General features: G+C 60.5%; 1 protein-coding gene across 1 annotated transcript; it reads right to left on the reverse strand.

Annotated features, from left to right (window-relative positions):
* Nucleotides 1-2409: 2409 nt before the first annotated feature.
* Nucleotides 2410-21313, reverse strand: CYP26B1 (cytochrome P450 family 26 subfamily B member 1; the record flags this gene model as incomplete). Its single annotated transcript, XM_082672335.1, has 6 exons — nt 2410-5869; nt 6252-6536; nt 7985-8140; nt 8386-8661; nt 17394-17618; nt 21110-21313. 6 exons carry the CDS (start codon nt 21311-21313, stop codon nt 5477-5479), a joined length of 1539 nt encoding a protein of 512 aa, XP_082528461.1. The 3' UTR covers nt 2410-5476.
* Between the last annotated feature and the right edge of the window lie 3187 nt (nt 21314-24500).

Consider the following 24500-nt stretch of genomic DNA (forward strand, 5'->3'; position numbering starts at 1 on the left):
CGTCTGCTGTACAGAATGGGGTATCAATTGGAGGGAACCTAAGTCCTAGACACCAGGGCTTGGGGGATCGAGGGGAGGCATTCTCCTTACGGGAAGGCCAAGGTTGCTGGGCCTGGAATAAGTGTGTCCTGGGAGGCCACAGTCCCTGGGGGTGGGTGAGGCCAGTGGAGGCCAAACCTTGGGGCAGACCAGTCTGGTGAAAGGGACGTGGGGCGGGAGATGAGGAACTGAAGCCGAGTCCCGGCCTGCTGCTGCTTCGCCATCACCGCCTCCACGCCACGATCAGTGCTCTAGAGCCTCTGTGAGGAACGAGCCCGGCTGGCTCAGCCTGAGGACTCGGCAAGTCAGGTTGGTTTTTCCTTTAGCCCCCAACCCAGATACACGCAGTCCTCCTCCCTCTCTCTCTTTCCCCGCCAAGGTCCATCAGAGCTGACGAGGCTGACTCCGGCAGAGTGCTGTCTCTGCTCTCACCTGGTCACCTCACTCTGCCGGCCCTGAGGCCCTGCTTTCCCCTGCCTTGTTCCTGGCTCCCAGCCCCCGACCACCCCAGGCAGCCAGGCCCAACCAAGGCCAGGCTGTTTTGGAAAAGTGTTGGGAGGCGGCAGAATGTGCGGTCTGTGAGTTCCCTCCAAACTGGCGCCCTAGCCCCTGGACAAACAGCGGCCGTGTCGGTCTGTCCACAGCGGCCTGTGTTCTCCTTCCAGGCCAGGAGATCCCAAGGGCAGGCAGCCGTGTGGGGGACGTCACCGACCCGCTGGGCCTACGGGGGAGAGGCAAGGACAGACTGGGCGATGACAAGCCAGCCACCCGCCCGGCTGGGCCCTCCCACCCCGTGGCAGGGCGGTCAGACCAAGGGCAGCCCAAGGACCACGCTTCCTTCACCTCTGCTGCCACACAGGACATTCCACTGGGAGAGATGGAATTTACACTCTGAAAAACTACTACCTTCCACTGGCACATTTCCCAGTGGAAGCTGGGGGTGTCCGTTGCTGCTTCTCGCTGACCCTGCAGACCTCCGTTGGAGGGATCCCCCTTGGTGGAGCATGTGCTGTGCAGGCCAGGTGGCCCCCGTTCTGGCCCAGGACCAGCCTCTGCTTCCGTGTGACTGTGAGAAGGTCCCTGCTATGCTGAGACTCTGTTTCATCTGATGCAAAACAGGAGATCATCTTGCTCTCCCCTCCCCAGGGTGGAGATTAAGGCTCGGGGAGCGGAGACCTGCGCTGGGGAGGGTCAGGTGGGACAGAAAGATGGCACAGGGAAAAGGACAGGTTGAGCAGACCACCCGGTGGCACTGTTCAGGAGATGGTGGTGATGCCCCTCTGAGTGCCAGGCTCTTTGAGAGAGGCCCTGTGTCCTGGGATGTATCTGGGTCGAGGCTGGGTCTGACAGTGTATCAAAAAGAAACACCGGAGCCACAAAATGGGCTTTTTCAGGCTGGCTCAGTGGGGGCTTGGGGAGGGGACCTGGTAAGACAGGGGCTGGGACTGGCCTGGGCATTGTGAGGCCTTCCCCTTGCCAGGGCCGGACCCCCCAGTTCCTGGTGCAGCTCCAGGAGTCACGGCTCTGCCACTCACTGCCCTCCTTCCCCACCCTAGGTTCTGGGGACCGCCCTGGACGTTCCTTGTCTGGCAGTGGACGACGCCCTTCGCTGGGTCACCTATGGGCTTCCGGGACAGTCAGGCGGCAGAGCAGCTTTTCACAGAGTGTGAGAATGGGCAGAGGACATGGTTTCCATCGTCAAGTGGGCTCGGGGAGCCCTGCAAACTCTGAGCTCTACACTGTTCAGTCCCTCAGCACGCCCAACCCCAGGCTCAAGGTCCTGAGCAGTCCCGCAGTGAAGGAATCTGCCCAGCGCTGTTTAAGCCCTTCCCCAGACTGATTCGATCCCAGAATCCATTTGCTCCTGCAGCACCCACGAAACAGGCTCTGAGAAGTGCCTCACGGCGCATGAGGCCAGGAGTTGGGAGAACTGGATTCTGCTCTCGTGGCTCATGTGTGCCACGTGGCTGTGGACATCCGCGTCCTCACTCGTGTGAACAAGATGGACTCTGCAGTGCTCTGGTTGCCACGTCCAGGACCGAGACACCTGGCCCAGCCAGAATCGGCCACATGGCCAGGGGCGCGGCCCCCAGCTGCCCCCATGCTGCAACAGGTCTCTGGGGACAGTGGCCCTCCAGGTCCATCCTCCCCTCCCCAGGGAACCTACCGCTCACAGGATACAGTCACGGGACCTCTGTGTGCTTTCATGCAGGGAATGGGGGCTGGCCCCTCAGGGCAAACACTGCAGGGAAGAACTTCCTGCCTGACAGGTGGGACTGGGTGCTGTTGAAGGGAAGGTGGGTGGACGGGAGGATCCTTTCAGGGAGCTGGGAAGGCAGAGACCAGAGAGCCAAACGAGGGTGAGTCCTCAAGGTTTATTATAGAAGCCTATAAAAGAGCCACATTGAGTATTTCCAAAATCACAAAATGCACAACTTTTTTTAATATGCAACATGGAATATTATATACAGATTAAAACCACGACAGCAAAAACACTCACACGGCACCAGTTTCATATCAAAACAAAACACACAAGTGCTTTTTCAATATTAAAACAACTGTGATAAAAACATATTAACATTTTGGACCATGTTTACAATAGAGGAAAAGCTTCATATTTTACTAAATAACAAATATTTAACAGCAAAAACTTTATACTAAATATCTATTTTGAATTATAACAAAAATAGTACTTATAATAGTTTATAAAGACAGACACAAAATTATAACATTTATGAAAAAACAAGTTTTGTGTATAAAATTATATTATAGCGATCTGGGCAGGGTCAGGATGGTGACCAGAACACAAATGCCAACGCCCAACATTGAAAGTGCTTCAATCTGCAAGCCCATGGCGGGAAGAGTTTTGTGGGGTTTTGTCTTTTTCATGTCAAGTTACAATAGTAGGAATGGTTAAGTGAGAACACATCACCCATCTGATGCTACCTCTATAAAACCTACACGCTAGCACACAGACACGGATGGATGTAAAGAGGAGACATGGGTGAGTCTCAACATTGGAACCCTCCTGTCAGCCAGTCAAGAGCTTTCTTCAGTTCCCTTCTTATTGCCTTTGAGACCCAGCGGGGCAAATGATCCTTCTTCCCTCCCTCACAGGGATCCCCACGGCCTTGCCTTCTCTGCCCCTCCCAGGCTGGTCACCCAAACCAAAGGCCACTGAGGTCTCCCGCAGCCTTCCAGCTCCCTGCCCCTCGCCGGGGCCAGGCCTGGCAGGCTTCCTGTCTGAAGCTGCCTTACTGCAATCCTCGATATTTAGTCAAAGACATTTGGTTCAGGGCAAGCTGGGTCAGCTGAGAGGAGCATGAACCTTCCAGACGCCGGGCTTTTTTGTAGGTAACAGATTCTGGTGCACCGTGCAGCTGTTTTCAAGCTTTGATGAGCCTTTGCACATTTTTGCCTGTTTTTCAGAATGGGGCGGTGGGGTGGGGGAGATTGAGAGATATTACTCATTTTATTAATGTCAACTTTTGCCAATAACGTCTGTGCCGCACTTGCCTTTTAACAGTGAAAAGGTAGGAACCAAATGAAAGACTTGAGAATGGGGGAGACAGAACAGTCCGCAGGCACGAGCCATTCCTGTAAAGCCCGCCACAAGGCAGGTGTGCATGGGGGCGGGCGCCGGGGGCTGCCGCCTGCCCACTGAACACCACTGGGGGTGCCACTGAGCTGCTCACACGGGCCACTGCTACGGAGAGGCAACCGGGGAACCCACGTCCCGCATTCTTCTTCTGTGTGTTTTTTATTTTCTCCTAAAGCGGATTCACTGCTTTTATAACATCAAAAGCCAACAGAGAAACACGAAAAGCAAAGAAAAACTTGAAAACAGACACAATCACTTAGAGACTCACCAAAGGCCCCAAACCATCCCCGGGAGGCATCCCTAATTGCCAACACTCAAAATGCCAGCGGCAGGAGCTGCTCTTCTTTCATCCCCTGACCAGCCGGCTTTCAACCAAATCACTTCTGACGAATCACACGTACCCTCCTCAGCTCTCGCTGCAGCGCCCTCCTCAGCTGCCTCAAGACCAAGCAGAGGGCCTGAGTCGGCGCTGAGGAAGGGCTGCGTCTGCACTCACCTCCCCTTGCTTTCACCTGGTCCCCGCACCCCTGAGCTGGGCTAAGCAGACAGTGGCATAGAGGGGGGAGGGACTTCAAGGACACCTTTCCAAGGGCAAAGGCAAAGGGTGAGGGTTGAAAGAAGGAAGACGGAGGCCCTGGCTCCCCGTCAGAAGAAAGAACCCGTATCCTTCCCTATACTCACTAGGCAGAGTGGGGGGCAGTGGGGTGAAGAGTGACCGAGTGGGACACGGCAGCGGCCTCCGAATCCCCGGTGATCAAGGTTTCTGACAGAGCGAGGAGGGAGGCGGTGGGCCGTTTCTCCATCCCCACCAGGGGACAAAGGCAGAGGTGCTGGATTTCACCTCGGGAGTGAGGCTCTGAGGTTGAACCCACAGAAGGTCTGGCGCCTGGGGGAGCTGCTCGACCCTAGGCCGGCGGGGGGCTGGGGGGTGGTGGCTGGGTCACTTGCAGAAGTCCTGCCGGGGACAGCTGGGATGGAGGCCAGGGGACGGAGGAGACACTTGTTCCAGTCCCAGTGACACCAAGATTCGGTTATATTAGTGAATAAATATGGGGGTGGGGCAGGCCATCCATGAGCCGAGGGCCTTGGGTGTATGTGTAACAGGGAGCAGGGCGGGCTCCAGGCCGCCTGGCAGAAAGGTGCGGGTGTCAGTGCACGTGCCCAGGGCCACCAGGGAGGATGCTGGGAGGACAGGGCCTGGGGCTCCTTTGCCCTAAGGTCAGAAGAGAGAAAAAGTAGCAGCAATAGGTAATTTCAAATGTCCAAAACGGCAAGGGGTGGGCCTCCAGGCTGGTTACAGCCTGGCCCCGCCCTGCCAAGGGGGACTGGTGTTCTATTACCCAGGATGCTGTTCCCCGCGGGCACTGGTGGCCACACCGGGAGGGGCACTCGTCCCATCTGAGCCGAGGCCCGAGGGGAGGGGGTGCTGAAGAGAGGGCCAGAGGGGGCACCTCTTTTCCTCCCTCCCCCCATGTCAACCACCTGACCTCACACGAAAAGAGTCCGAAAGAAAAGGGAGGGGAGAGACCAGTTCAGAACATCACAAGCAAAGGCTGCAGCACAGCCGACATCTAACACTGTGATGGGCATGCGAGGCGGGGGGCCAGGCCCTTTCCCGGGGGAGCTAAGCTGTTGGGGACTGGAGAGACTAGAGAGAAGCAGGGGCCAGGGGGAGCGCCCGACCCCGGAGAGCCCTTTTGCCTTGGGGCAGGTTTGCCAGGGAGGGGAAGAGGGGCGGGCAAGGCCTGGGGGGCCCTTCCTCTTCCCCGGGCTCCAGCCCACTCCCACACACAGGTTTCTACCTTTCCATCGCCTCCCGCCCCGAGGCCTGGCGCCCTAGACCGTGGCGCTCAGCATGGCCTCCGTCTCTGGCAGGATCTTGTTCTGGTTGGAGTCCAGGCCAAAGAACTTGACACTGAGGCCATCCACAGGGTGCAGGACGGGGACCAAGGTGATGCGGGGGAAGGTCCGGGTGGCCAGCTCGAAGCGGCTCGTGCTGGCTAGCTCCACCGCCAGCACCTTCAGGAACAGCTTGGCCAGGTGCTTGCCCAGGCAGGTCCGGACACCGCCACCGAAAGGGAGGTAATGGAAGCGGCCATCCTTGTCCTCGCTCCGCGCCTGACCGAAGCGATCAGGGTCGAAGACGTTCACGTCCTTGAACACGGGCGCCGTGTCATGTGTGTCCCGGATGCTGTACATGACACTCCAGCCTTTGGGGATCTGAAAACCCTGGAGGCAAGGCGGGGGCAGGGGTGGGATGCAGTGGTGAGAACCAGAGGAGGTCTGAGAGGACCCAGGACCTTCTGCCTGCCAGCCCCCACCCAGAGGTTCCTGGAGGCACCCCACTGTGGTCCCCGGGGGCCTGGCCAGCCTCCCCTTTTGGCATGTCAGTCCATCTACTTATAGATGTCCCCATGCAGCTTCACAGCACACCCAGCTGGGCTGCATCTGACCCAGCATCTGGGGCAAGGTCCCTGCTGGGTCCCTCCCGTCAGCCTGAAAGCTCCCCGAAAGCGAGCACCGTCTCCCCATGAGGCTGAGGCACCCCACAGGGAGCTGGTCTTTCCCGTCGGCCAACCCCCCACGCCACAGCTCACGGGCCCAGCCTCACGTCGAGCTCGAAGGTCTGCAGCACAGTGCGGTAGCCCCCGGAGACGGGCGTGAACAGGCGCATGACCTCCTTGATGACGCAGTCCAGGTAGTGCAGCCCACTGAGCGTGCTGAGGCGCAGCGTGCCCTCGCAGGGGCAGCCGCCACTGTGCAGGATGCCCTGGGCCCGCAGCTCCTCCCGCAGCTTCTCCAGCACGGCCGGATGCTTCAGCAGCTGCATGATGAGCGAGGTGCTGGCGCTGGCGGTGGTGGCGTAGGCGGCGAAGATGAGCTCCAGCGTCCCGTCCTGCAGAAGCAAAGAGGCACCGCTTGCAACCTGGGTTCGGCTTGGTGGCCCCAGCCTGGGGGCAGCCCCTCTCTGCCGGTGTCACCCCCAGGCCCCAGGGTTATCTAGCTGGGCCCTGCTGCTTCCTCTGAGCCTCACGTTGCTGAGCCATTTGGGCCACGATGGACAGAGGTCACGGGTCCAGTCCCCTGGCTGGGCAGAAGCACGAGCCTAAAAGTCCCTTGGGGAAGGGCTGCTTCTCACTCACTGCCGAATTCCAGGGCCGGCCTCAGCAGCCCTAATGAGTGCAGTGAGCTCACAGCAGAAAGAGAGCAAATCCCAAGGAGCGGGCACTGTGCGGGCGAGTGGGGGTGAGGTGCAGGGTCTCAACCTGGGCCTCCAGACTGGTAGCCCCAGCTCCTTCCTCCCTCCGCAGGAGGACATCTGGTAGGTGGTCAGGAGAGCTGAGGGGTTGGGAAAGCAGTCTGGGGTCATACCCACAAGGACCTGGGATGGAACTGCAGTCAGAAGGCTGAGGGAAGGTGGTCCCCAGAAGACTTAGAGCCCCTCCAGGGTCCTCCGGGGAGCAGTGGCCCCACAGAAAGGCCCCACCAAGTTATCTTGTTCCAAGCCCTGCATTTTACAAATGCTGAGCCCAGAGAGGGGAGTGAAAGAACAGGTCCTTTACTTGCCATGCCACCACCTACAAGTCACAAAACTTCTTATGAAATGGGAAAGTCTTTGGGGCTCCTTCCTGGCTCATGAGGAAAAAAAAACTGGGGCTAGAATACAGGGAAGCAGAGACAGTGGGGACAGAGCAGTCGGCAGTGAAGTGTCCACAGGCGCCTGGCAAGCACGTGAGTGGCAGAGTCTAGACGAGGACGAACTAATGCTCCCTCCTCGGGTGGAACACCCACCCTAAGACAGGGCAGGCAGGAAGCCCTTCCTGGAGCCCAGTGTGGACAGTCTTGGGGCCAGCAGCCCAACTGGGCACCGCCAGTGCCAGGCAGGCCGGGAGAGTGTCAAGTGCCACCCACTTGAAAAGGCTGCTCTTCCCCAAGGGCTGAGGCTGCCCTCCTGCAAGTGGCTTCTCCTTCTGGGCCCGCATTCCCCTAGGTGACCTCCTAGGGCTACTGTGGCCACGAAATGCACTGAAATAGTGAATACCGGGGTGGGGGGCTGGCTGGGGAGAGTGAGGGGGTCAACGACGCCGCGGACGCCGTGTCTGTTCAGGGTTACTAAGAACCAGTTTTCGGTATCTTTTCCAACATGGTAGATGGGACTGTGGGTGGGATGGAGACAGCGGGGCCCAGCTGCTGTGAGGACCACTCACCACCAGGACTGGGTGCAGAGCAAGCCGTGGGGAGGGCAGGGGAGGCCCCGTCCGTGTGGGTGCTCCCACCCTGAGCAGCCCCAGCACGGAGCGCAGGCGTGTGTGCTGCCTGAGCGGGTGGGGAGGGGCGCCCCACCTTCAGTTCCTGCATGGTCATCTCCTCCCCGTGCTCCTTGCTGCTCTCGATGAGGATGTCCAGGGCATCTGAGTAGTCCTTGCCCTGCGTGCACTGCAGCTTCTCCCGGATCGCCTTTTCCAGGCCCTTCTGTAGGGTCTGTCGTGCCTGAATGCCCTGAGGCGGGGAGGAGGCCATCTGGTTACCCAAGGGGAAGGGCAGGGTCCCTGAGGGCCTCCTCCCAAGGCCGAGCAGGGCAGGGTGGGGACTCTTCTGAGAGTTCCCATCTAAGCAGCAGTGACCCTGGGTGAAGGCTCCCCTCTGTGTGTGTGACCAGTGACCATCTTAGCAGTCAGCTGCCCCTCCCTCAGGGTGGCCTCACGGATGCCCGTCTCCTCTCCTCCCAGGCCCTGGGTGCTCACCCGCCGGTAGCCACTAAAGGGCAAGTCGACAGGCAGGGAGAAGACGTTCTCCACGAACTGCTGGTAGACCTTGAAGAGGTGGCCGAGGTCCTCCTCGGGGATGCTGAAGCCCAGCAGCACTCGGATGGCCATGCGGAAGGTGAGCTTCTGCGCCTCCTGGTACACGTTGATGGCCTCGGGGTGGCTGCTCCAGGCGCGCAGTGTGTCCTGGATCACCAGCTGGATCTTGGGCAGGTAGCTCTCCAGGGCCTCGTGGCTGAAGATCTTGGAGAAGACCTGGAAGGCAGAGGGTCAGATGGACTCTGGCCTGCCCGCTCGGCCCAGCTGAAGCACCGTTCCCACGACTGTGATCAGGGAACACTCCAGGTCCTTACCCTGACCAAGCCCAAGCCTTGCCGTCTCCAGACACAGTCCCTCTGTTGGCTCCTCTACTCTGAGCCCCCCTCCTACTGCCCACATCGTGGAGCGGAGGCAGGGGAAGGACGGGATTAAAACACAGTTCACAAAGTCGGGACATTCAACATCACTCACAGGGGGACCTGAGCTGGCATTCCTTTCTGAAACCCCAGAAAACCATGTGCTCCAAATAATGGCAAAGCCCGGGGACTGGGCAGTCCAGCTGCCAACAGGTCTGCAGGCGATGTGGCCATACCAGAGTGGGGGGCAACACAAGAGGGTGCTGGGCAGGGCTGGAGGGGAGGCTGCCCCTCCACTGCAGGGGCCATTCCCGAACGCCCAGGCCACGGGGCAGACGTGCCCAGGAGGAACAGAACACAGGTGAACGGACTGGACAAGGAAGAGGTGGAAAGCAGTAAGTGGCTCTTTTCCTCCACTGATGGGAGAGCAAGAGAGTCCAAGGCTAGACTGCAAGCAGGACTTCCTGAGACCCAAGACTGCTCTCACTCCCTGGGAAATACCTACTGGGCAGAGATCGTAGGGGGTTTGTTAACTGTGCCATCCAAATGTCTTCAGTGTGGCCGGGTCTGGAGGCACGGGGATGGGGGCAAGACTTCCCACCTCAAAAGATCAGAAAGCCAAACAGAAGGCCTTTTAATTTCCCGCATCTTCCCGGTCCATTTTAAGTAGCCAGTGAGTCCCTGTTTCCACCTCCCTTGCTTGCAGTCCTCCTGATTCCTGAGCAAGTTCCTCAGCCTCCCTGCCCCCTCCTCACCCAGATGCCCCTGCGCCTAGTTTCACGCTGCTGCCCGGGGTGTACGGCACAGGGTAAGATGTTAGTTTATTTACTGTTGGCCGGTGGGTCACACGGGCAACCAACAATGTCTAGCCCCGACCCCCAGAGTCCAGAGCAGAAGGGGGTACCCCCACCGGGGCCAAGGGAAAGTTCACCGGGGAAGGCGAGGGTGGGGGGGGCGGGCAGCGCAGAGGAAGGAGACAAGTACTCCTCTAGCCGCACCCCATCAACCCCACGCAAACCACACACACGCGCCCACCCTCCCCTCCTGCCCCCAAACACAACCACCGCACAAACTGTAAATGTGAGAATTTCCCCTGCAGTCAGCTCAAGGAGGAAAAGGTAACATTTTCCTGGCCTCAGCCCTGCATGGCTAATGGGAGGGCTGGTTTGCAGAAATAACAGTGCTGGCCCTTCAGTGGCCCAGCCAGGCGTTCACAATAGCACTTTCATTCCGAAATTCCCGGTGGGCAGAGGGAGGGAGAGAAGGAGGCCGGTGAGGGGCAGAAAAGCCAGCACTGTCTGGGGCTGCTCCTGCTGCTAAGGGACAGCTGAAATGTAGAAGGATGAGGGGAGGTGGCCAGGGGCAGCCCAGGCCTGGCCAGGTCACTCACACCTTGCTCAGCTGTGAGGGCCCGGGGAGTTTCCAGGGCCACCTCCCGCCAGGGTGCCCTCTGCCTCAGCCCCGCCCCCCTGGACCCTAGTGTCCTTAGGATGCCAGGTTCCACTCTTGGTCTAGGAGTTTTACGGGTAGGAGTGGGGCCCTGCCCCAGAGCCCATCACTGGCCTGCTAGGGGCCCTTATGAACAGCAAAGAGCCCACAGAAGGAGCAGTAAGTGCTCCGTGGGAGCCAAGCAGGCTCCTGAGGGATGCAGGATGGTAACTGTGGCTGCCAAGTGTTGGTGGGGAGGCTGGAGGTAGGGCAGGCAGGGGCAGGGGAGCCACGTCTGGCCAGAGCCAGCCAACCTAGGGCAGAGTCAAGGGCACTGCCCTGGAGGGAACGTAGCAGGGGCTGGCCAGGGCCCCCAGCACACAGGACACCTGGGCCCAAAGGTGGGCATGTGGAGGGGGAATCAAGCAGAGGCCCATGCCGACCAGGACCAGCCGAAGTCAAAGCCAGCCAGGCTCCCAAGATGCAGTGGGTGGTGGGAAAAGGCAGGCTGGGCACCCAGAAACCTGAGTTTTATTCCCAGATCATCCACCAGCTTACTGTGGGATCACGGCCACGTCACCTTGCGGCCTCATGGTTTCCTCATCTGTGAATTGGTAAGGTTGAACCAGGGGATCTCTGTGGTCCCTTTCAATGCACAGATCGCACGAACACCAGTATCCGTGTGTCCCTGAGTAGACGCTCTCCCCTCAGAGAAGCCCAGAATCCGGCACGGCATCCGTCACCTGGTGTAAGTGTCTGCCGGGCCCCCACTCACACACCTCGTATGGGCTACGGTGGCTCAGGAAGGGCCATCCCAGGGTTACCAAAGGGGGAGCTCTGAGGGACCCCACTGCACCCCGAGGAGTGGCCAGACAGGACCCAGGGACAAGCCTTGCCCCGTCTGTCCCAAAGGTTACATTCCCTGCGCCCTCTAGCGATGGCCGGCTGAATCGCTCCTTCTCCAGCCTTGGGGGCCCCGGAGAGCAGGAAGGACCCAAGGGGACCTGGGACTGGGCAGAGTGACTCCAAGGGCAGGGGGTCCACACCTGACCTCTAGGTGGGAAGGGGCCCTGAGCAAGGTCAGGAGCTGAAATGACCGCAGGAAGCCTGCACCTGCAGGCCCCCCGGGGTGGGGCTTCTGAAAGAATTTCAGCCACGACCAGGGCTCTTATCTTGACCCAGAAAGGAGTCTAACTGGATGCTCTGGGGTCCCTTTCCTCCTGGCTGTCCCATGCTTCTCCTCAGAGGCCCCCAGAGGTGGAGAAACTACCCAAATGAGAAGCCGAGCAAAGGCAGATTGCGGGCACTCCAGGTTCAAGGGGCTTTGCTCAGTGGTCACCAAGTCCATGCTCCTGCCTCCCGCCCAGCTGTTCCACAGGCATCAGAGCCTCCCAGGCGCCGGGAAACTCCAGGGCCTCATCCCTGGGACCGTGCCCAGGGTTAACAACGTGGGCACTTCCCAAAGCCAGGGCAGCCCAGAAACCACCGCCCACCACAAAGGCCAGGAGGAGGCGGAGGTGCTGCCCAGGGCACAGGAAGGCCTGGGCACGTGGGGGCGATCAGGGTCGGGACTTGGGCACAGGGGAAGGCACCGGCGGAGCAGCTCATCGTGAAGAGGGGAAGGGTTCCCAGAGGCCCCAGAGCCCACGGCCTGAACGCAGTTGCAGCAGGAGCCAGGGCTGCTTTGTTTCCCTCTGGGGCTTCCCTTGGAATTCCCACAAGTGAGCCAAGAATGCTGGACAAAGGTCACCGGGAACCAGCCTGGCTCGGGCAGAGCCCTGCACAGGGAGAAGCAGGTATGGACATCCCATGAGGGTTGGCACTGGGGAGAGCAGGGCGGAAGTGCACGGGAGACCTGGGAACTCCAGGCACATACCCCGAGCAGGACGGGCTCTGGCCTTGAAGGATGTGCTTGGAAGCCCTCCCCCAACCTCTATGGGTTTTCCCAACAATGCAGTTGGCTCAAGAGCCCACATCCTGGGTTCTCGCTCTCCCTGTAATAAAAGCTGAATCCATACCCAGGGTCGGGGGAACCACCAGGGGGCTCGTCAAGGCTCAAATTCCGTATAATTGTTCCTACAAATGTCTCCCCCACACCCCCAGGCCTCCCTCCCCACTCCTGCCTCTTAGCCAGCGCCCCTGGGAGGGGAGTCGCTCACTGGAGCCCCATGACCCTGCACGCGGACCCGCTCAGCCCGATAACCTCCCCTTCTCAACTGGCGGCTGTGGATGGATGGAGAGAAGGATGGGCAGCCTCAGAAGCAGGAAGAGCCAGAGAGGGGACCCACTCCCCGGTCCAGTGACTCAGACTGGGAGGAATGGAGGCAGCTGCCCGGGAGGGTGGGGGCCTAGGCAGGCCACCCAGCCAAGCCACCAGGGCCGCGGCCTGCGGAGTGGAAAGAATAACAGAGGGCGGACAGCCACCGAGGCAGCTGTCCGAACAGCGCAGGGGTAAGGCCAAGGTGCGTACTTTATGCTCAAGTAGTGGGAGGACAAGAAGGGACGTCATCCCTCAGCTGCCTGGCATTTCCACTGGACCTCCACTCCACCCTGGCTGCCTCCCGAGCCAGTCCCCACTCAGCCCCTCTGACTGGGAGAGGCTGGCCAGATCCCCCAGCCTGGGTATGCCCCTTCTGGGTCCCCAGAATCTGTGGGCAGAGTATCTGTCCCCAACTCGAGTCCAGCTCTGACTGTCCACATTGTGGCTGAGGGGAGAGAGCAGCACTTGGCACATACCTGCCGGGCTCTGAGTTCTGTCCAGACCCTCCTATCCCTCCTCCAACCATAGAAAAAAACCCTGAGAAAGCTGAGGCCCAAAGAAGGAAGGGCTTTCCCAAGGTCACAGTCTGGGGCACAACTGGCCACACTCACCAGGGTCCCTGAACACCCTGCCTCCCACCAATCCAAACCCCGCTGAGCCACGCTCTACCAGTCCTGGGGGCTCTTGATGTATCTAAGAGCTAGAAGGGGACGCTCCTCTAGGGCCCAAATCTATTCTGAGGGTAAGGCCAGCTGTTTCGGCTACTCTGTCAGCCCCTGGAGGCACACCCGCCCTGCCCTTCAGCCCCAGGAACCTGGAACAGATACAACTGGCTTAGAGGGGTCAGGGCCAGAGCAGACCCCAGCCAAGCCTCCCCACTTCCCGCCAAGGCCACAACTGTCTCCCAAGGCTGGGAGAGCGAGCATCGCAGCATCACAGCCTTGGACCCCACCCTGCCCTGGGAAAAGGATGTGGAGGGGGGTGAAAGGGAGGGCCCACACCACTCACCCCTGCCTGACACAAGGGCACGCAGAGGGAGGAGCCCACTCCCAGGCGCCCTGGTGGCTGGCCGTGGGCACCCTCCCCCACTGACCTTCAGAGACATCCGCTCCTGCCACCTGCCCCCTCAGCAGCCCCTGGTGCTACAGTAATTTTTGGTGAAGGACCTCCGCTGGCAGCACAAAGGCTCCGTGCCTCTGCCAGGGGGTGGGGACAGAGCTCCCAGTAGCAGGGCTGCCTGGCCACGCCACCGCCTTCCCATCCCACACAGGTGGAAACTTCTGCCCTGAGCTGAGCCTGGCAGACATGACTTTGAAGCCAGAGGCTGTGCAGTGGTTCAAAGGCCACCTGGAGCCAGTCTGAGCCGGCCTCCCCCAGGACCCCACGACCATGGGCCCTCTTGGCTCTGCCCTCCTGCTGAGGCACCTCCTGGCCTCTCCACCCCGACATAAACCCAAGCCTACAGAGGATGTCTGAGGCGAGTGCAGTAACCCTGAGCCTGAGCTCCTCCCCGAGCCAGGACGGGGCCCAAAGGCCAAGTCAGTGAGGATCGGTGGGTGGGCAGGTCAGGCTTCTTCATTCCTATCCCCAAAATGTCTGGAGCTGTTCCCCCACCTCAGCCACGGGCACAGAAGTCCCTGAAGCCAGGGGTCAGGGGAGGAGGGGCAAGAAGACCACTCCTAGGGTCTCTCCAGTCCAGAGTTCCAAAGCCAAGTTCATCCTTGGGATGCACTCCAAGTTCTCTGACAGAATCTCAAGGCCACTGCCTGAAACGCCCCGCAGATGCTGGCCCTTTGGTGCACAGAGGCCCAGCCCTATCTCCAGAGGAAAAGAGGAAATGTCTGACCCTGGTGTGTGGGGTTGGGCACTGGACGCTTCCAGAACTACCCATGACAACCACCCCCTTCTCTGGTAACCCTCCCGCCCCATCTTCCCTATCAGACTCCATCCACGCTTCCAGGGCAATTCCCAGCTTCTTTGCATACAAAGAGAGATGCAGTCCCTCCCCCATGAACCAGAGACCTCCTGGCCCCAGGTAGGGAAGGGGTAACAAAGGACGAGGGACAGAATCTGAGGTCGCAGCTACAGGGACACAGGCCTGGCTTCCAGAGAGGATTCTGTTAGATTGGGCAAGGTATTCTGGACGTTCTCCCTGGCAACCCTACCCCTCCCTCTTGGCCCTAGACCACCAGGGCAGCCTGGACAAACACCTGGACTGCAGTGATGGCTGTGAGGAACCCCTTTCCCAGCACACCTGGTCAGACCTCCAGAGAAGGGCTGGGGTAGCAGCCCCAGTGGAAATAGTGACGGTCCTAGCTTCCCGCCAGCAGGGCCTCAGCACACCTGGCCCCCACTTCCTGCGAGTACATCCTAACCAGGCTGGGCCTGGCCCAGCAGCCTACTCTCCAGCCAGGTCCCTGCTTGCAGCGTGGGCTGGCTAAGACAGTGTGAGTGGCACAGGGCAGTCCCCACCCTGGCCAAGTTGGGTGCACTGGGCATTGGGTCCAGCAGACTGGCCATTCTCTCCAGGACCAACCTGTGTGCCTCTGAGTACTCTCTTCTCATCCCTCCAGCTAGATTCTACTTCTTAAGGGCAAGGACCAAGTTTCCAGCTTCTATGCTTGTATCTAATCTAAGGCCTGCTACTTAACTCAGTAAACTTAAGTTTATGGAACATCAATTAGAGATTTGGCGGGGGAAGGATGTTTTCATCTGCCCATTTAACACAGGACCCACACACATGCCACATAGCGAGCACACAACTAGCACACAGAAACCCTGCTTTGGGTTCCCAAGCCTCTGTCAGGATGAGCTGGTTTCTGGCTGCTCCCTTATCCGCAAGGTGCTAGAGGGCAAGGGTGCCTGAAAGCGAGAGACTATGCCTCATCTGTGGTCCTCCTTTCTGGCCCCACCCAGGTCCCACCCCCTCACCCTGTCCCTCACTCCAGCTTCCTCCCCGGTGTATTCCTCCAGCAGCATTCATCTGCACCCCCCTCCTTCCTCCCAAATGGACGATGTAAGCCAAAACCTTGGAGCTTTCCAGGAGGGCCTTCCCCACCTGGAGGCCCAAAGCCAAGTCAGGCAGAGGGTGCAGGGAACTGCAGGGCAACAGCCTCTCCCCAAAGCCCTCTGCACCCCCAGGTCCTGACCAAGCCTTCTTCCCGCCAGCACTCCCTCCCCACCTCCACCCTGACCCTCAGCTTCTGGCAGCCCCAGGTGGGCAGGGCTGAGGAGGGCTCTACTTGCTGGCTTAGAAACAACTCTTCCCTTGGATGCCCGTGTTGCAGGCCCTGCCCTGCCTTTGCTTCCTTACCCGACCTGGTTCAAGTCCCTCAATCTCTCCAAGCCTCGGGCTCCTCTTCTGTGAGAAAGGGACAGTAATTGCTTTCTTGTCAAAGTCTTTAGAAAGATAAAATGAGGAAGCAGCCACATTCTTTGGAGCTGGGTTTCTGAGGCTCAGGCTCTCTCCTAACTCTTTGAAATAACGCTTTTGGTGGAGTCACAAAGACTAAGAAAAAAAGGAGTGTTCGGCATATTTGAAGAGCCCCCATTCTTGAGCCTACGGGCCCCCTCCCAGCCACTCCCAAGAACCCTCCCATCTGCCCCCGGGCTCTGTTAGCTGCTTCCTGCTCTAGTGAAGCAGATGGGAAGACCACTTCAAGAGCCCCTTTCCCAGCCCCTGAAATACGTGCTTTAGCGGGGGGGCGGGGTGGTGTACGTGCTGACCAGTCCCCTCTGATTTTTCCTCCTTTTATCTGTTACGGAGAACTACTCTTCGCAGGCAGTTCGGAAGACGACAGATTCTACAGGATGAACTCCTCTGTTCACACACAGACGTCCGGAGGAGGGGTCTGCCCCACCACGGCCCTCTCCTGTCTCCCAGGCTCTGCCACTATTCCCGGAGATCAGAGGCTGCCTCTCCCTTTCCTTTAGGTTTCAAACCGGGTGAGTCCTCTGACCCAATGGAAAAAGTGAAGGGAGGGGAGGTCGTGCAGCGCTGCCCCTCCCCACCCCCGCACCCCAGTCGCGGCCGCTTTAAGCCGGCGGGCCGGCGCCCCGCCCGCCGGCGGCTCAGCTTTCGGGTTACTGCAGTTCAAACAGCACGTGCCGCCCGCGCTCTGAGCCGCAGCGGCGGCGCTGCCCTGGGAGGGGGCGGGGAGGCTTGCCCCTTGCGCGCTGGCTCGCCTCCTCCGCGCCTCTTCCAGGCGCTCGGGAAATCCACAGGATAAACACCCACTTTCTCTTCCTCTTTATGGGAGGGGGTAGGTGCGCTTTGATCCCCCGCCGCGCCTCGGCTCGCCGAAGTTCTCCCACCCCTCGCCCTTCCCCCTCTGTCCAGACCGGTGCGCGCAGTGGCCCAAATTTCACCTCATCCCTTCCAGGCAAGGCCCAGCAACCGCTGCCCACAAGGTGCCCCCAGCCCCCGCGCCTGCCCGCGCCGCCCTTAAGCAACCTGTGGCCGAGAAGCTAGGTGTGATTTTAGAACGATCCGTTAACAGTCCTCGGAATTCCAGGGGACGAAAAGGAGGAGCGCTGGCCACCGTCCGCCCTCTCTTTTTTCCAGGTTTGTGGAATACGACGATGACAGGCGTTGGACGCCCCTGTCGCCGCATGTTCAAGTTGTCCAAACCAACCCCCAATTAGCCGCCCGTTGGGCCTGGTAGTGCGCACGGCTTGGTGGCTTACCAAGAGGGCAGACCCGCAAGAGGCCTGTACAGGCCCTGGATCTGGGATCGCAGCCGTCTAGGCAGGGAGCTTCGGGATCCTCCCACATGGTGTGCAAATGGGGGCGCGGATTCTGGTAGGGACGTCCCCGAGTCTCCGAGAACTCCTTACCCCGAGGGAGGTGCACGAGAGAAGAGGATCAGAGCACGGGTGCGGGGCTCTTGGCCTAGAGTTCTTACCTTGCGCTTGTTGCGGTGGATATCGCCGATGGAGTTGGCCACCGTGTTCGGGCCCAGCAGCATGCGTGTGCTACGTGGCCACTCGGTGCTCACGAGGTGGTGCTCGCCCATGAGGATCTTGCGTACATTCTCCGCGCCCGTCACGCGGATCAGCGGCCGCCCGAGCAAGTGCGTCTTGAACACGTTGCCATACTTCTCCCTCCGCGACGACTGGAAGCCAGAACCCTGCGGGTGCCACGCAAAAACCTTCTCAGGGCCCACATCTCCAGATGGGACACCTGGGAGGCCCAGCCTCGAGGGCCCGCGGGGGAGGGGCGGAGAATCCCACCCGGGGCACCAGTCCCCTACCCCCCCCACACACACACGCATGCACGCACGTAGGTTTTATTTTTCACAGCATGCATAAGAACTGGGGCCTAGAGGATAATCAATAAAGGAAGGGGGCGAGAGGCCCAGGGCAACCCCCCGGGAGGTTGTTTTTTAGTAATGACTTGCGGGAGGGAAAAGATATCCTGGACTGCGGGACCAGAAGCTAGAACCTCCGCCTCCCCCTTCCCCCGCCTCGCGCTCGGGAGACTCTCGGAATAAATATTTCCAGGCTCCCGGCCACGGGCTGGCGAGACCCCGCGGGGTGGCCGCAGGCCAAAGATTATTTATAGCGGCGAGCGGTCGGTGCCCGGAGGCAATCACTACAGATGGGGGTTGGGGTTTCCTCCGTTCGCTGATGTGGGCCACGAAGGGACACGGCGGCCCTCTGAGGGCTCCGCAGGGTAGAGTCATGGGCCGGGAGCCGCGATTTTCCTAATGCAATATGCCCTGGAAATAACTGAGGAGGACTTTTCGTCGTCGCCCTGGAGTTTGGGACGCGAGAGCAGAGGAAGGCGCTTCCCGAGGGGCGGGGTAGGGCTGGGCGGGGCCGCCGTCTCAGGTAACCGGATCCCCGGTGGCGGCAGCGCGAGCAGAGCGGAGCCAGGCCCCGGCCCGGGCCCGGCACTCGGAGGAGCTGGCTGTGTCGGCCCCACGCGGGTACAGGAAACAGAGGGGACCTCCGAAGGGCGGGAGCAGGGGCGTCCCGCGCACCTTTGACGAAGTAGCTCGCCACCCCACCCTGCATTAACCTTTCTCCGGCCAGGGCAACAGCCGGTGAGAAGGGGAGGGGCGCCACCTGTCAGGCCGTCCCGCCTGCCCGCCTGCAGATGTGCGGATGCCGGCTCCAGACCTGTGGGGTCATGCACTCCCCGAAGGGACACTCCGCTTCCTCTTTTCCCGGGTTGGTCCCCCTCCTCACTTTCCCTTCTTCCACGGAAAAGCATTCGCCAGTTAGATGTGTACACACCCCAGCCCTGCCGAAAAGTGACTCTGCAGAACCCGGAGCCCTAATCACTTTTCCACGTGTGCCTCCGGCCCGGGCGCGCGACAGGGAGCGAGCTCGGAGCGCCCGCGCCTCCAGGAGGGGGACTGGGTCGCGGGGGACACCGCCCCACTCCCAGGTTGGCGGGTCGGGGAGAACTCCCGCCACCCTGCCGCGGTTCTAGACGGCGTCTACCCCTTTAAGAGAAATCAAGGCGAGGGTGGAGGTGCGACAAAAGGGGGCAGAGAGCGGGGTTCCCTCCCTCGGTCTGCTGTACCGGTCTCTCTCACTACGTCTGACTCTCCTCTCCTGCGTTTCCTCTGTTTTTCTTTTCTTTCGACACAAAAGTTGGGTTGTGAATTTTCCGAGGTCGCCGCCGCCTTTCTCCCGCGGCACCCCCTCCCCCGCCTCTGATCTGCCTAACTATAATTAAAGTGCGTTTTTTGTGGCATTAATAAAGAGTTATTTGTCCGCCGTTTCCACGGTCTTCACAAAGAGGACTTTCATAGGGGCGGCCGCTCGAGCCGCGAGTCCAATTTATACAAAAATGTTGTATTTTTAGCCCTGGGCTCTGTTTAGATGGCGCACGGTGGAAACGGAGAGCCCTTGGAGGTCCCCCCGTAAAATCTGATAAATGACTCCGAAAAAATAAAGCTGGGATTCAGAGGGCTCCCATTAACCCCTTCAGTGCTTCTCTACACGCATCTCCCATTTCCTTCTCACCTCAGAGTCAAGGGCCCCGGGGGCGAACGGATTGGGTGGCGTAGGCCTGTTTCCCCCTCCCCATCTTACGTGCGGGTCGGACGCGGAGCCCCAGAGGCCCTTGTGGGATTCGGAGAAACGGTCAGGGGACGTTGGTGGCGGGGGTGGGGTGGGGGCGGTGAGGAAGGGGGGGCGGTGACAGACCGCGAATTCTGCAAATTGGCTCTAATACGGCGGGGGCCGACGCCCCTGTGAATATATTTTATTTCCTAAATTCTCGGCCAAAAGCCTAGACCACCGCTGCAGTTAACCCTTTAAGTGTGTTGGCACGGGAGAGGCTCTGGGGATTTCTTTACGGCAGCGGGGCGGGGGGAGGTCCCATTGGTTGAAGTGAACCCCACCTGGTTGCACGAACAGGCCCCCAAAGAGATGGGCTGATACCGGTACTTGGGAAAACCGCAGGGCAGAGGAACCTCGCGTGCCCCTCCCGCCCCAGCTCTGCTGTCAATTGGCGCGGGGCGGGGCTCCGCAGGGTGTATGTGTGTGTGCACGCGGATTACACGCGTCTGTTAATTTCAAGCCAAGCTTTCGCACTTCTAAACTCACAGGTCTCTGCGTTCACCTCCCGCCTCCGCTTTCCCGGGCCGAGGCTGTCTGCTTCAGTACAGCCTACCTTCTGCTAACTCCTAACAGCATCTGCCGGACAAACACGCGTACACACGCCCACACAACACACCTTCCGCGGTTAACCCAGAGGACCCCCCCCCCCAAAGAAAAACCTGCTGTGTATCGAATTGCAAAAGCGATTATCTAGCACTTGAGGGTGTTAATTCCAGGTTAATCTCCCCATTACCTACCTGGGTCCGGTCCCCGACGCGCCCACCCCCATTATCACCAGCAGTGCGGGTTGTGTGGCGTCTCACAACAGACACAAACGCACTCTATGGGTCTCACACACACCTCTCCCAAGTTACTCTCCCCTGCTAAACTGTCCCCACCCAGTAAGTAAATAGACCCTTTTCTCCGAAAGCCGAGAAACCTCGGGTCTCAGGCTTCTCATTTTCCTTGGGTTACCTCCTTCCTCCCCCACCACAAAACACACACACTTTCTCAGACCGTAGAACGGGGCTATAGTACCTGGCGTGGCCGGTGACGCGGCGGGAACACAGCCCGGGTCTTAAAGGGGCAATCCTGGCTGCCACTGGCCCACTCTTTCTTTCCCTGACTCAGTTTTCGGGTCCCAGTGACACCGCCAAAGCCCGGGAAGTCGACGGTGACTGGGGCCTGGAGCGCGAAGGGGAGGCGAAAGCGGCTCACGACTGGATGCCCCCTCCGGCTCGCGCTGCGCGGGGAGCCCCCAGGACGCTCGATGCACCCCTGTTGAGTCGCTCGCGACTGGAAAAAGTCGGTCTTGGGAGCCCTCTCGGATTCGGGAACCTCTCTTACCAGCCCCTTGAACCTGCGCGCCCGGCGCCAGCGGGCTCGGAACCACTCCGCAGGCGGGCAGGGGAAGCCCGGGCGGCTCAGGCAGAGAGGAGGGAAGGGGCGGGGCGGGGACCCGTGCCTTCAGGCTCCCGGCGCCCCCTGGCCGGCCCGCGGCTCCATCCGCCTGGTGCTCGCCGCTAGCGGACCCTGGAGAGCAACGGAGCTAGAGCGCCCTTACCTGTAGCAGCCAGTGGCCGGTCTCTCCGATGAGCGGGAAGCCCATGGAGCCCTTAGGGATGGGCAGCTTGCAGCTTTTGTCGCGGGTGGCAGCCCAGCGCAGCTGCCACAGCTGCTGCGACACGGCCAGCAGCAGCGTCACCGACACCAGGCACGCGGCGAGGGTGGCCAGCGCCGACACCAGCTCCAAGCCTTCAAAGAGCATGTTGGCGGCCGCTCGGGGGATTGGCTGTGCTGGCCGCGGCGGGGGAGGGGAGGGCCAGACGAGAAGGGACGGGAGCGGCGGGGGAGGGGAGGCTGCCGCCGGGGGTCCTGGCACCTCCGGCCGAAACAGAAAAGGAGCAAGGAGCCAAGGGAAGGGAAGTGGAGGCTGCGAAGGGAGCGGAGACAGTGGGGGGAAATCGCCTAAAAGAAGAGAGAGAGGAGACACGAGGCGACTCGGAGTGTAACTTTGTTTGTTTGTTTGTTTGTTTGTTCCCTTATAGCGGACTTAGGGGCTGCTGGAGGGGTGATGAGACGAAGCCGTGAATCAAGCTGGTGGATTAGCTCTCCCCGCAACCATCACACTCGGAAAACTTTGGAAAACTTTGTCCAGCGGGAGCCTCTCTCGTAAGCCCCTTCCCCTGCTCGGGGTGGGGGGGGGAGAGGTGGGGACAGAGAACTAGCGGAGAGAAAGTGCGATCGATTTGTCAAAAGTTTTCCCCTCAAATTCCTAGGTTAAAAAAAAAAGGAAAAAATCCTGAATCCCCAAATTCCAACGAACCCAGAAACTTTGGGTGCGAGAGGGAAGGCTCCCCGGCTGAGGCGAGTGGAGAGGCCGAGCTCAGCGCCCCTGGGCTGCCCTGGGCGGCGCGCCGGAGCCCCAGAGCCGCCGCTGCACCCCCGAGGCGGGCGCGGCGGGCGAGGCGGCGCGGCGGGCGCGGGTGCGGAGCCGGCGGACCGCGGCCCGGACGGGACGCAGCCGGCGACAGAGCCCCGGGCGGGCGCTGGGGCGGCGGCGGCGGCGGCTGGCGGGAGGGGTGAGGCGGGGTGGGGTTGGGGGAGGAGGTGAAAACCCGAGCTGGGCTATTGTATCAATTAAGAAAAGGCAGTCCGTCCCGGGACGCAGTCTCTCGGCTCAGGAGTTGCTGCTGGGAGAAGAAAGGGGGGGGGGGGGGGAGAAAGGAAGGCAAAAGGAATGAAAGAAGGGAAAAAGCAGGAGGCAGGATTTCAGGGCTGATGGTTTTAAAAGCTTCTCTCAATGTGAATTTGTGCCTCTGAGAGCCAGGCGATGCGTGTGTTTATATAGAGCCGGGAGGCTGCGCCGTGGGCGCTCCGCCAGCACCCCCCACTCCCACCCCCACCCCCACCTCCGCCGCGCTCTCGAAGCCGGAGGCGTGGTGAGAGGCCGGCGGCCGGAGCGTGTGAGCGCCCGCCGGCCTCCAGCCCCGCCCAGGCCGCCCGCAGCCCGCAGCCCGCCGCCCGCCCCGGACCCACTTGTAGCCGCCGCAGGATCAAACTCAGTTCACCTCTCGCCTCCTCTTCCTTCTCGCCGGCGTCTCGCTGTGCCCGGCACCTACAGACGGACGAGATGAGACACACACACACACACACACACACACACACACACACACACACACACACACACACACACACACACACACACACACACACACACACACACACACACACGGTGTGCGCTCGCACGGTGCCCGCTTGGCTGCTAGGCTACTTCCCTCCCTCTTTTCCTGCCTGTCGGGCCCCGGCCCCCTTCCCGCATCCCAGGCAGTCCCGCGTGGGCCGCCGCCCCAGCAGCTGAGGTCTCAGGCGGACTGCCCCTCGACTGAGAGGCGCCAAAGGCCCCTAAACCTGTGCTTAGGGTCTCCAGCTCCTATCCCGCGGGACCCCGCTGGCTCCTATCTCCCGGAACCCCTCAGTCCTCTCATTTGCCACTCCCAATCTCTCCTAGCCGGGGGGTCCTCCATCCCGGATCTGGACATCCTCAAACCTCGGAGGCCAGGGTCCCTTCCCTCCCCTCCCCCCATACGTCTCTTACCCTACAGGACCCCGAAGTTCCCCCTCTCCCCGTGCGCCGGGCAGCTGACGCCGCAGCCTTCCTTTCGGACACTTCGAGACCCCCTAATTTGTAGTCCCCTCCACCCCCCCCCCTCGCTGCGTCGGAGGAACCCCGATGCTGGTCCGGTGAATGTCCCGAGAAGAGGACAAATGCTGCGGCCCCGGCACCCGGAGGCAGGAGGTGTCGGGTACAACCGTTCATTGATAAATTAGCAAATAAACACGCCAGGTGAGCGCGGCCACCTTCTCCCAGCCGGCCGCTGAGGGCCCAGCGCGCGTGCCTGTGCGAGGTGTGCGTGTGGCCCGGGGCCGCAACTGTGTGCGCGCGCGAGTGTGTCCCCGGGTCGGCCCGACGTCTGTGGAGCTGTGTGGCGTGTCTGCGGGTTTGTGTGTTCTTTCTGGTGCTGTATGTGTGTCTGTGCGTCGTGCATCCGTCTGTCATCTGGGCTCTCCTCCTGCGTGTCTGTGATACATGGAGCTATGCGTGCCAACCCCGACACGGTCTAGCTGGTGCCTGGCTCGCCCTCTCCCGCGCGTCCTGTTTTCCCCCAGCCCCCTTTTCTCCGTCGTTCACTCTTGCACTCCCAGAACAGAAGACCTAACCTTCAGTTAGGATGGCGTGTGTGTAAACGAAATTAGATTCCCCTTTTAACACCTCCCCTGCATCCAATACGAGTTCTATTTTAGAGTTCACCAGAAGAGAACGTGTATGTGTCTAAGGGGCGAGCATCTGTGCTGTCCCTCCCCGCGTGAGCCCTTCGGAGGTTGATGTGGCGGGCGGAGATTTAAAAGCTCTCTTGCTTCTAGCGCTGGGTCATCTCGGCTCTCACTCTCTGCCCTGGAACCCCACCTGGTGGACAGTCGTAGCACTACAGATCCAGGGGGAGGCAATTCCTGCTCCCCCCCTTCCCTCTGTCTCCATTCACAGGGAAGATCAGCCCTAAAGGGCCTGCTTGCAGGCTCCTAAGTGGCTCCACTCCTGCTTCAGTGCCCTCAGACTTCCACCTCAGGCGGCTTGGGGCCCAGACCCTCACAAAGTCACTGTCAGGACCACCGTGACCCCAGAAATAGAGAGCTGGGGCACATCCTCACAACAGGGAGGTTTCACAGGACAATCAACTCTGGATTGGGTACCCAGGAGCCCCGAGACCAAAACCACACCGTTCCCTTTGCTGGGGGTGGGGTTGAGAGTGGGCAGGAGTGGGGCTGGGGGAGACTGTTGAGGCTCTGCTGTTTTGAAGAGCCCTAAGAATATAGCCTGACCCCCAGACACAGCACTCCTCCGGGATGGCAGAATAGGCAAGGTGACCCTGGGGAACCCATGTGTGGAGACGTCA

Source organism: Grampus griseus (assembly GCF_964374135.1).
Source record: "Grampus griseus genome assembly, chromosome: 15".
In the NCBI taxonomy this organism is placed as follows: domain Eukaryota; kingdom Metazoa; phylum Chordata; class Mammalia; order Artiodactyla; family Delphinidae; genus Grampus; species Grampus griseus.